The 13,400-nt window shown below is 35.6% G+C and overlaps 1 protein-coding gene across 1 annotated transcript in view; it reads left to right on the forward strand.

Moving 5' to 3' along the window:
* Positions 1–6: 6 nt before the first annotated feature.
* LOC106102724 (protogenin A-like) overlaps positions 7–13,400 on the forward strand; it is a 20,381-nt gene continuing 6,987 nt past the window's right edge. The window contains exons 1-7 of the mRNA XM_013282276.1: positions 7–46; positions 951–1,072; positions 7,961–8,105; positions 8,220–8,285; positions 8,512–8,695; positions 9,446–9,586; positions 13,074–13,238. Coding sequence (XP_013137730.1) covers positions 7,963–8,105; positions 8,220–8,285; positions 8,512–8,695; positions 9,446–9,586; positions 13,074–13,238 — 699 coding nt within the window. The 5' untranslated portion in view covers positions 7–46; positions 951–1,072; positions 7,961–7,962. The remainder of the gene's footprint in view (positions 47–950; positions 1,073–7,960; positions 8,106–8,219; positions 8,286–8,511; positions 8,696–9,445; positions 9,587–13,073; positions 13,239–13,400) is intronic.

The raw sequence follows: 13,400 nt of genomic DNA on the forward strand, positions 1-13,400 counted from the left end.
AGCCATATTTCTGGCGGAGAGACGGAGAGAAACTCGATTATAAAAGGTAAATCAGCTCAGCAATACGTTCTACTCATGTATGTACCAGTCCCAAATTGTGAAGAAATAATTGATAAAAAAATCATTAGTCTTGGGCGTCGCCAAGTGAATGTCTGGGCATGCATAATGAAAGGGGATTTTAGATTTTTTTTAATCCAAAGAGAATGCTTATGTATAGATAAATCACATGTTATGTGATCCAGTCTTTTTGTGAATTGTAAAGTCTTTTTAGTTATCTAAATGGATTTTAGGGATTGTAGGCAAATCGAAATATGTAATAAATTTAAAGAGGTCTATCTCTTGATGTGTCACCGTGTATCTATTAAAAAGTTCTATTTCATTCGTTAACTTGCCAGGTCTGAGAGCTGTCAGCCTTGTCAGCCGACGAACAAATTAATTCGGTGCGATTAGATCGGGCTGAGTTCAATCCGAGCTGACGGCAGGCTAAATCTCGTGAATTCGATTTGGGTCTCCGAGGCAGCTGTCATTTGTTCCTAAATTTACGGACGTTTATTAATTTTTTTTACGTTGCTCCACTGAAACGGGCAGGCGCTTCTTAATCAAAACCCCGCCTTGATGTCGTTCTGACGTTTCATCGGATTTTAATTTAGCGTAGATTATTTTCTATAAAAAAAAATTAACACCTAGAATGATGCATGCTGAACGTCGTATAGATGCTCTAGAACGCAAACGCTTTAACTAGAGGGTTTTTGTATTGAATATTAATAGGATCCCAAAAGTTTTTATTGATCTTTTAAGGCATAACTATGTTTATTTATGCCTAGTTGTTTCACAAATGGCCTGATAATCTGAGAAGTATGATTAAATTGAAGGAAAACATAGTACCATGTATCTTAAGAAGTTAACTGGACGCTCGTGTTGGTCGAAGTCTTACCTACCGTTTGTTGCAGGGTGTCAACGAATGGCAGCCTGGAAGTGTTCCACAAGCGGGATGTGGAGGGGGTGTACCAGTGCGGGGTGCATCACCATCGCGGGGTTGTGCTCGGCAACCCTGTACATCTTAAGTTTGCATGTGAGTATTAACACATTTGATTCCTATTTGTATACGCATTGTAGTTAAAATTATCGGCTATTTAATAATGAATTACTTAGTATTCCTAAAATTAAAATTGATCTATAAATTTGGTGGTAAACCACTCAGATTTTCGTTTGTGAATACAGTATTTGTGTTACTTTTATATAACGGATGGCTTGTAGAGTGATATAAGACAAGAAAGTGATAGATTACGTCGAGGAAAAAACTAACAGACAATTTTCCCAACACAAATTACCTCAAAGGGGCGAACCTTTCGGGATATGACAGGCGGCGGGATCAAAGTGGCGCGTGCTGCGCGTGTACGTATTACTAAGTAGAACTTCTTTAAGTTGTAAGTTGTATGTTGGTTTCTTAACGTGGGTTTACACTGACGAAACTTGCACAAAACAAACATATCAAAGTTAGGTTCAATTATTGGAAAACTACGTACAGCATAATGAAAAATAAACTCCCCTAAAATTATAATACCCCCACGTAACGTGTAAATTACCCCTATAACGCGATTTATTGCTCTGCTCTGTTAAACGTGTTATACAGAAGGATTCGTACAACGTGAGTTTCTATAACACGCAACCTTCAACCACGTTACAGGGAGTTTAGTTGTACGTAAAAATTAATAATTTTACGTAGTAATGTACAGATAATTAAAATGGCTGAATAAAAAATATCATTTGTAACAGCTTGATTCAAGCTTGGGAAGCTATTCATTGAGCTCGCTTTCATTACTCGTTGAGCTGCAGCAGCTATTCAAGCTTAATTGGTGCCTACCATTGTGTGCACGTTACTATGAAACTTTTTAATTAAAATAGTATGGAATTTGCAATTCTTGGATAGTGCTAAGGGATGCTAAAATGTGATTTATGTTTATTTAATTAGTATGGTTTATTTGGAACATTTTGTGTAATGGCGAAGGTTAAGGAGTCAAATAAATGGAATTATAAAAAGTTGTGTGTTGGTGGCTTTTCAATGAACTTTCTTCACGATTTATTTTCCAAGATTAACATATAGAACTTCCAAAAATATAAAAGACTTAACGTTGTTGGCGACTTCGCCCACGTGAAATTAAAAGTAATTAGTAAAAAATCTAGCCTATGTTAGATATATCTAGCATATGTTACTTAACGGTAACGTAGCATTTTAATGGTGAAAGAATTTTCGAAATCAGCCCAGTAGTTTTTGACTTATTCCAATACATACAAAAATACAAATCTTTCCTCTTTATAATATTTTTATAGGTATGTGATCTTAATATTATCAGTATATCATTAATAGATGAGTTGCGATATTTTCCCGTATATTCTTTGGTAGAATGGACATTTGAGTCATTGGCAGCTTTCCATCAGAGCCTACAAGGTTCATTACCATTCTAGTCGTAGTTTCGATCCCTCTCGTATCGTAAACATACTGTAATCCATCTATCATGTATATTTCGGATAGATAAAACCAATGAATAATGATAGAAATAGAATTTGATTAACTACAAGATTTATAGCTTTTCTATAGAGTTTTTAGAAATACTATAGCACGTTTGTCCTCTTTAAAACAAATACATCTTTATTTTAACTAAGCTATCTCATAACTGTTTTGATTCCTATGATTTTTTTTTATAATATAAGGTGGCAAACGAGCAAGTGGCCACTTGAATCCACCGAAATGGAACGCGACCGCTGCCCATAAATATCCGCAATTGTAGATGCGTTGCCTACCCTTAGTTGACGGAGGAAGACACCCACATAAAGAGGACATTTCCCCTTCCTATGCGTCTCCTCCATCGTCAAATCCACCTTTCCACCGGAAGGAATGGAACCCATTCCTTCCTCTTAAGAAAAGGGTGGAAAGGAAAAGGGACTAAAAATGGGCCTCCGGCACCATACTTATCAGACGAAACGCGGAATTGCTCCCACTTCACGCCTGTTTTCTGCGTGGTGGTGGTATTACACTGGGCGAGCCGGCCCATTCGTTCGAAGATGTTAAAGCGGGCTCTATCACTGTTATATGACTATGACTGTATACGAAGGTATACTTACTCGATTTTTAGTTGTGCAACTAAACAGTTGAATTGGCTGCGAAACAATCGACAGTCGCACATTTGTGTGATAGTCTAGTCAAAGGTGTGTACACGCACTTAACAGTTAGAGTAAGTTACTTTAGTTAGTTAGTACTAAATTAGTTATTATGGTAACATTGATTTTGACATTTGTAATTGAGAATTTGGCAAATGTAAACAACAAAATAAGTTATAATTTCATGCGGATGAAGCCGCGCCAGATTAGCTAGTAAATAATAAAAGAAAATTATACGTATGTGCTACAAGCTACAAATTGTAATCGTCTCCCTGATCAGTGCTGATAACGAGTCTGTTGTTTTGTTGCTCGAACAAATTAGGGAAAAAAGTATGTAGCGAGTAATTTGCTACGGCCGCCGAGTTGGATAATTACAAGTTATTAGTGCACACCAATACTTTGCTCTTTGTTATCGTCCGGTAACCATTGGAACTGTGCTCGTGTGGAAGTCGGTTATAACCGGAAAGGACCGGTAATTTTGTTTTACTAACCGATATTTTTAAACGGTACTATTTATATGAAAATATAAGTTGTCTACACATGAAATAATAGCATTGGTTTATCATGAAAGCGTCTATAACAGTTCATGTTACCGTTAAGACAACAATATATCCGATATTCGAAGCGAGTGACAGTAGCGACCACCCGCGTCGCGGTCATATTACGATAACCGCCGTTTGTATTTAGTGCCAATCGATTATTAGAATTGGCATACAAGGAACATCCAAACTGAATAAAAATGGTTAGCGTGCGTTCTACGCGTTTTATTTTTGATCGATATTCGGTAAAGAGGAAAGGTCGAAAATAGATTTTAGTGCCGCTTCCGAGGTTGTAAACATGCGACGGTCCCGTACGCACTTTTATATCCGAATCCGACGACCTTGTTACATGCACAGATTCACAATAAACTTATGATAAAACTATACACGATAGTAATATTTTGTATATTTATTTGACGTAACACACGGTACACACTAGAACATAAATCATAATTTAAAGATTTGAAGTTCCTATGACTTTAATTCTGAAGTTAAAATTTAGCTTACGTGGTGTTAAGGGATTTCCTCCAGCGGGCAACAGACCGCGACTTCACGCTCGACGCCCTGGGGCGGCGGCCCTAGGTCTCCAGCCATTTATAACCGGTTCCCACGACTTGCACAAATACTATGCTATCAATTGTACCTTAATTCTGGTGTAATTGCAAGGGCATCCTTTTAAACTAGCTAGGAAAAATAAATGCCGTTATTTGTTGTTTAGTCCAGTTTAATGCCGTGAAGAATAAAGAGTAATTACAAAATCATCTTGAAGAGGGCGTCCTGCTCATTTTACGGCAATGCCTTCGACCATAAAGCAATCGTGCGTGTATTCGCTCCATAAAAACATTGTTTATTTTCATAGTTGGTAAATAATTGTGTTAGTAAGTGAATAAATATTCTAGGATTTATTATACTTTACTAATATATTCACAAAGCTGGTGTTTGTCACGTTACTGTTTGTTATGTACAAGCGGTGGTGTCATTAGAGTGCCCCCTTCCCCTCGACCCCGCCCCCCAAAACATCTCACACAATATCACCGACATGTGCGGCCCTCATATTTCTTCCCTATTATCTCTGCTTTTCTTGCTTTATGGAAAACGTACAGTCACATACACAAGTGATTCGGTGACAGATGTTGCTCGTTGAATTATTCATTTTATTATAATTACGATTGGTAGCTTTTAACTATAAATCTCAATTATGCCAAAAAATATGTTAAATGCAGTTTATGAAAAAAGTTCGATACATTATTTTTTTATTGCCAGTTGTTACGGAAATGCTTACTAAATCAATTAAAGTAAACTCAAATGAATTTAAAAAATTCAACCAGAATTATTACGATTAGCTACTTTAGTTTACTTAATAAATTATATATGTTTATTGTATAAACAAACACAGTTTTTTAAACATATATAAGTACACGTAGAGTACAAAATTATTTAAATTAACACATTGTACATTCTTACACTGTCGTACACGACTGTACCAAATAACGCGGCGTCCTTATGTAAGAATATTTTTACGCCGCGTAATATATCTCGAACTAAAAGGAGGTCGAATGTGTGTTCAGTTTGCTTCCGCAGTCTTGGGCGGGAAAAGATGAAAATTTCCCGCAGTACGCAGTAATGACGCAGCGGTTACGCCGGGATTAAGGGATGGTGGAAGGATTTTTTTAATACTCTCTATAGTTTTTCGTGTTTGACGTTATTTTGATAGATTAATTCGATTAATAATGTAATAAATAATATGCTATACTTGTAAAAAAATACGTTATAATGTAATGAATAAACAAGTAATTTATTATGAAACATTTACTTCTGCTTTTGATTTGTTTTTGATTAATAAGACAGAATTCCTAACATCAAGACATGATTCAAAACATCTTGATATTTTCTACGAAATACTAAAATCTAATTTAATATGTTGTTTGTTTAATTAGTGTTGGATTTTGTACAAACAAGAATATTATATTTACTACCATTGTGTTTGGATTCTAGTTTGTAGGTGACTTTTTTTTGGGTTATTCTTTCTTGAAATTAGTATTTTTTAAATCGTATAAAATTAATCAATATTCATACTAAATGAAAACAAGTGAATTTATATCGCAAAATTTTGTGGCATGATGCGATATTTGAAAGTATGAGCGAGTCTGACGCCAAATAGACGCCCATCACTGCTTACCCCTTTGGATTACTGGTGTCTGTTACATTGTTTTTGTTATTGTACATTAAAATAATTTAAAGTACTGTGGTAGAGTAATTACTAAACTATCCGAAATATTCACGCGGGTCAGCGTTTGTTTTACTAAAGTGTGATGTAACCCAGTTTATATGTCACGTGTCCTGACAATGTAAGCATTAGAGGTTAGAAAATTAGGTTACAATATGTATATATTTTAAAGGTAATAAATGTGATATTGTATGTACCAGTTTTTATAAGAGTGGATATTTTGAATACTTTTGTACTCAAGAAACAAAAACGGAAGTAAAAACTTATAAAAATTATTCCAATAAAAATTGGAGTTTAATAAACGGTGTTATCCCAGTGAAAGCTAACGTTTATCTTAATAAGTTGAGGCAAAGATCCTGTATAAATATTGTTTTTACTGTAGAAATTAATTCAGGGAACCGAATGTTGAGTTTGTTTGCACACCGGAATGCCGGAGCTCGAGTTACTTGTTATTTTCAAGTTGGCTAATGTTGACGACTGGGAACTACGGTATATTCTAATGTAGTATGAAAGTTTGAACAACGTTTTTATATTCTAACTCTTGGGAAGGGGGAGTGGATGTTTATGAAAGGGAAATATTTGTTTTGAACATCCTGTATAACAATAGATTGATAAACTCATATGTATGTATAAAACATTTATTTACGAGATTTGTTATGCGAAAGGGGATGGGTACATAAACCAGAAAGTGTTAAAAATGTGGATGGCAAAGGTAGAAGACCGAAGAAAGTATGGATGGACTGTGTGAAAGAGGATATGCTTAAGAAGTTTAGATATGACGGCTGATAAAAATGTATGGAAGAATAGAACATACTGTGCCACTCCTTAGGGATAAGGGCACGTTGATCCGAGAGTTATTCTTTCCTAATTGCTACCAATTTAATTTACTAGAGCCAGATAGACATATTGAAAATTTTGATATATCAAATTATTAATTCTATAGCCAAAACACTGCTAAAGAAACAGTATCATAGATTTTAAAGAAGATGAACAAAGAGTTAGTTTAATAAAAATTCTTAAGACTTTCCTCCTCGTTTGTGGAAAATCTATCCAATACATAAAACATTATGTAAAATAAAATATAATGCCTTTACAAGGAGCAGGTAGGGTTATATAATCTTCAAATATAATTTATCCTGGAAAAAGATACTACTCAGAAAATTCTTGCTTAAATCTTTTTAAAGATACAATCGGATTATTATTTTTAATCCTTGTTAGTTTTCGATCGAATAAAATGTGTTTTTACAAATTGCTATAATCTAGGAATTAGTAATGGAATAAACGATATTTGATTATATTTGATAATGTACTGTGGTGTTTTGTAAATGCAAAACTAGAAGATATATGTAGACTGATATGTAGAAAATAAAAATCTAGATTGAATGTGGATGGATACAAAGGAAGAGGAAGACCGAAGAAAGTATGGATGGATTGTGTTAAAGAGGATATGCTTAAGAAAGGGGTGGATTCAGATATGACGGCTGATAGAGATGCATGGAAGAGCAGCACATACTGTGCCGGCCCTCCATAAGGGATAAGGGCAAGTTGCAAATGATGATCTAGAAAATAAAAAAAAAAATTGAAAACTTATTAACATGTTGTTAAAATATATTAATTCCTGTATAGGACAACATTATTGTTTAGCGAGAGTTTATAATAAAAAATATAATAGCGTAGAGTAGACGACAGGGTGGAGACAAACCGCGTAATCAATCACTCTGTAGATATTGTTCACTCTGAACGCCTACATATATTCCATTTCATTATTCACACGTTTTCAATTACAGGATGGTTTCCACAAATGTTTTCCCTTGCTGTGACATTTGATTATTCATCACGTTGCGTTACAATTTTATTTAATTAATGAAGTTCATTGACCTGTGCATTTGTTGACTGTATTTTTAACAGATTCCAAACGATTGAGGTTCTCAATTCGTTTGTATGTTTTTAATACTAGGCAGACTGTGGTTCTTGTACAAATATTGCCGTAATTATATAAATTATCTCAGAATCTTAACTAACCAACTTGCTGCAGATATGGATAAGCAATTTTCTCAGCACCCTGAGAACATGACAGTGTCCCGGGGGCAGCCGGTAGCCCTCTCCTGCGGCATAAGTTCCGGCCCTCCCCCACTCATCTCCTGGTTGAGGAACGGCGAGGATCTGCCGCGAGATACAAGGTAATCCAACCACTCGGGATTATTCTAAGTTCCTCCTACTTAGGATGTTACTGGACTAATGGATTAGGATGATTGTTAACGGTTATAATATGTTTTTTTTTATATTTTTTGCAGATATCACATATTGGAGAAGCAATTATTAATCACGGATGCGACGCCAGAGGACGCTGGCAACTACAAGTAGGATGTTTTTATATTTGCTACAAAATTACACATCATTGTTAAGTTATAACAGACAGCAGGTCACCTGGTGTTATGATAGATACCATAGACAAAAGCAACAGATGCGTTAATATTTATGGTGTAAAGGAAATTATAAACTAAATAGGGACAATTGCTTTTCGATTTATCCTTTCTCGAGTCTATATTGGCTATATAAAAATTAATCAGCTGTAAATTTAACCAGATGTATAGCAACAAACCAGCTAGCAAACAGAAGTCGTGTGAGCTACAGCGGCAGTCTGCAGGTCCTGGCTGCAGAGGATAGGGAGCCTGGGTTGCTGGAGGTGCATCACGCGGCCCAGGTCGTGTCGCCCAGGGGAACAGATGTAGAGCTCCCATGTCCTGTTATCGGATGGCCTAGACCAAAGGTGAGATAGGTAATGGTCTACTGCCAAAGGCAAAGACATTTTGTGGTTTAGAAATGTGGCTTTTAGTTTCTTCAACATATATCTATACTATTATAATAAATCGTAAACACTTCATTCTTTGTTGCCTAAGATGTCAGCAATTACAGCATATTTTTGTATAATTCTTTTTATAATAAAAAGCCCTACACTTATGTCACGTTTTAGACTATATATTTTAACGCCATTAAAGTTAGGGGGTAAATATTTTGGATAAAAACCTTAATTTGAGAAAAAGACCATAACCTGCTGCCAACATGAAGGAAGCAAAGTTACCATGGTAAGGTAATTGTTTTTTTTGACATTTGCAATTGAGGACTTGACAAATGTAAACAATGACATAAAGTTTTTATAATTCATGCGGATGAAGCCGCACGGGAACAGCTAGTCGTAGCTAATGCTAGTTTGCATACTGTTTTGACGATGCAATTTCTTTAGTCAAATGATTATTCATCGCTAGATAAATTCTATGTGAGACGTAAAAAAAGCAATTTCCTTAGACATTTACAAATTGTGTTGATGTATTGTGTTGTCTCCTACTTATTTATTTATGAAAGCGGTAAGGGAGCGTCCCTAAATAAGTGATTACTGTCCTTCAGAATACGCAACACCAAAAAAAAACAAGGATAAAGAATTAACACATAGTATAAAGAGACCTATTTTAGTTGCTTTTCTTCTGTGCTTGACATTTGATTGTAATGCCACGTTTTGCAGTTAACTTGGAGACAGACACCTCCGGGGGAGAGGCCCCGTGAGCTGGAGACGACAGCCGAGGTGCTGGTGCTGCGCAGCTTGCAGCCAGACCAGGAGGGCCTCTATACCTGCGAGGTGGATGGACTAACTCATCTCACTAAGGTAACCTGAAATTTACGATAGAGCATTGTTAAGAGTCCCCTTTACTTATAAAATTGGTGGGAAGGAAAAGTGGATTTGGTGATGGAATTGTCGTATAAGAAGGGAGGAATATATTTCTGTGCATAATTATACCCATTGGTACATTTTAGGTTATAGGACCGTTGTGACCCATCATTGGGCCATTGTGTGACACTGTTTGTAATGTAGATGTTTATGGGCATTGGTCGTATCGGTATCAAACCGCTTGTTCGTTTGTCATCTTATTTGATAAAAATGAATAATCAACTATGTAGATTAAACATGAAATGTTGTACTCGTAATAATTATACCATTTGGTTTGGATTTCTCTCCTATTACATATAAATGTAGAAAAGTAATTGTATTCAATAAACAGTTCTTTTATAATTATGTAGGCGTAGATAATATAAAGGAATATATAATATTTCAAAGAGTAATTGTTATAACAAAAAGTACACATTTGAAAACATTTTCCCGTTATCCATTTGCAGACAATTCTTGTAAGATATTTCGTTTGAAGTAATTTCATTGTACTACGCTATCATTTGACAATCCAGCCCTAGTTATACAAGATTATACATTTTCTCATAATTGCTTCGCGTTACAAATGTACAATGGTATCCTATTTTAATTACAACCAGATACTCTACAGTACTGGAATTTAATCTAACATAGTTTATATAAGCTTTGACTGATACAATAATTTATCTCCGTAGTTAAATCGACGTAGTTTTTTTCGCCGTTCCTATCTTCCGTCATCACAGTCGTCTCTTTCTTCATAATACCTTTTTTTATATCATTAGGTGGCAAACGAGCAAGCGGCCACTTGAATTCGCCAAAATGGCGAAGCGACCGCTGCCTATAGACATCCGTAATTGCAGATGCGTTGCCTACCCTTATCCGACGGAGGAGGAGACGCACATAAAGAGGATATTTGCCCTTCCTATGCATCTCCTACACCGTCAAATCCACTTCTCTCCCATCCTCTCCTTATAAGAAAAGGGTGGCAAAGAGAAAGGGACTTAATTTAAGAAGGCCTCCGGCACCACACTCATCAGACGAAACACAGAATTGCTTCTATTTCACGCCTCTCTTCTGTGTGGTCGTGTTATCACACCGGGCGTGCCGGCCCATTTGTGCAAGATGTTAAAGCGGGCACTACCTTTCATGCAATATATTTCTTCCTAGGGTTAGCTTTACAAATATACTTAAAACTATTTTTTTTTAATATAATAGTTATTGTAAAAGGTTATATAGCATGGCCAATAACAATTCTAAAATTTGATGAAGTAATTAAAACAATATTTTGCAAATTTTAATAAAAAAAAATAGAGTACACAATTAAAATAAAACTTTATAAATATTTGTCGCAGATAATGTACTTTAATAGATTTTATCTGATTTTTTTGGTTCAGTAAAGTAAGGATATAGTGTAGTGAACAGATTAATTTAATCCAATAATTCTGTCCTTTTCTCTCTTACGTGTGTCAGTTGAGACGGCAAACAGAGGCCAGGGCTTTCATTAAAAATAAATGTTGCCCTACCAAGTTGGGTATCTCCTACGTAAACAGTTGTAACTTTAAAAATGTGATTTTTCAACAAAACCATTTTTATATACGTTAAAGACACAAAAGTGTTTATATAATAAAATAAAACTATGTTCAATTCCAAATGTTATAATTTAAGATTACAAATTATGCTTTCAAGGATATAAGGATGTTAAATCGACTTTAAAAAGCAAAAGTCATTTTGTTAAAAAAACGAGTTATGACCTTCCACGTAGGGCCCGGCCAAATGGGAATATTTCCAGATACACGTGTAACCCGGGGTACTTCTGCTGTACCATTAATATTTAATAAGGCGTGGTTGTAAAATGTGTGCTCATCTTTTATTTAAGGGCACACTTTTTATCTCCTGCCAGTTTTGTTGTACTTAGAGACAATTAAATTGAAGAAACTTGTATATTTTTTTATTCTAAAAAGGACTGTAACTTACACTAGTAGTCTCTAGTATTCTTATTTCAGAGTTTTTTTATAGCCTTGTCACCAACCAGTTCCTAATGTTTTCTGACCTTATGAATTAAGAACAAAACGTAGACGACATTCTTACTAAAGTCTCTCCTAAATGTTGCTTAAGGCTTAAAGGACCCCTAAGTTTATGGAATTGTTAAATAAAATGTCTATTACTGTCTTACTACTAATTTATATAATTGGAAAAAGATGGATGTTTGTTTGCAGATTTTTTTTTATAACATAAGGTGGTAAACGAGCAAGCGGCCACCTGAATCCGCCAAAATGGCGAAGCGACTGCTGCCCATAGACATCCGTAATTGCAGATGTGTTGCCTACCCTTATCCGACGGAGGAGGAGATGCACATAAAGAGGATATTTCCCCTTTCCTATGCATCTCCTCCATCGTCAAATCCACTTCCCCTTCCCATCCTCTCCTTATAAGAAAAGGGTGGTAAAAGAAAGGGACTAAAATTAGGCCTCCGGCACCACACTCATCAGTCGAAACACGGCATTGGTTCCATTTCACGCCTGTCTTCTCTGTGGTCGTAAAATTACACTGGGCGTGCCGGCCCATTCGTGCTAAGATGTTAAAGCGGGCACTACCACTGTTACTGCATAACAGCTGAATGGGTCTAGATCAAATTTGGCACAGAGATAGATAACTGTTTGGAATAGGGGTTATGCTATTTACTGAGGTTTTATTTATTTCCGCGCGCACGAAGTCGCGGGTAAAACTAGTAGATAAATGTACTGGTATAGACACTGAGGAATTGATGAAAGTGTACCTGTTTGTATATTCGATATAACTATTTTTAAACTGAAATTTTAATTTTAAATGTTACATGTGTAAAGTGTTAACAACGTGTATGAATAATGTTTGTATGATGACATCATCTGTACTTAGGTACCGTACATCTTTCATACATAAAACATAATTTTTTTAAGGGTTTTATTCATAAGTCTTTTTTTGTTGTAGAACATGTTACATTATTAAATAAAAAAATGTATACATGAAGTCATAAAAATATATCCCTACTAGCTTTCGCCCGCGACTCCGTCTGTATGGAATAAAATAAACCAGCCTATATTCTTCCGTGCTATCCTCTACATATGCCTACAAACATCCATCTAAACTTTAGCATATAAAATTAATTAGACGTTGTTCGTGACATCGTCCACGTGATATTTTAAAATAGCCTATGTTTCAGAAATAAAGTAGCTTTTTTATGGTGAAAGAATATTTGAAATCGGATCAGTAGTTTTTGAGTTATTTCACTACATACAAAAATACAAATCATACCTCTTTACAATTAACAAGTTTATGAGCTGATTGTACGCTTGAAATAAAAGTTATTATTATTATTTACAATACTAGTATAGACAAGCATTGATAAGCAATATTTTCTAGAATGTTTTCGTATTTAGTTCATATAACCACTTATTTTAACCTATTACAGAGTTTCAACGTAAGTGTCTTCGAGGCAGTGAGCGTGTCTCTAGTGCCGGCGTCGAAGGAGGTGCTGCGCGCGAGCACCGTGCGCTTCAACTGCTCTGTGACCGGCAGACCAGAGCCCCTCATCTCCTGGTACAAGGACGGACAGCCTCTCACCCTCGCTGGCAGGGTAAGGACTAAAGTAACATCGACTATTGACAGGAAATGGGACACAAACTAGATTATGTTTAACTAGCTGATTCCCGCGACTTCGTCCATGTGGAATATTAAAAATTTTAAAAATATAGCCCCAGTGATATACTCAGAGATAACGTGTCTTTCTAATGGTGAA

This window comes from Papilio polytes, unplaced genomic scaffold, assembly GCF_000836215.1.
Source record: "Papilio polytes unplaced genomic scaffold, Ppol_1.0 DF823912.1, whole genome shotgun sequence".
In the NCBI taxonomy this organism is placed as follows: Eukaryota; Metazoa; Arthropoda; class Insecta; order Lepidoptera; family Papilionidae; genus Papilio; species Papilio polytes.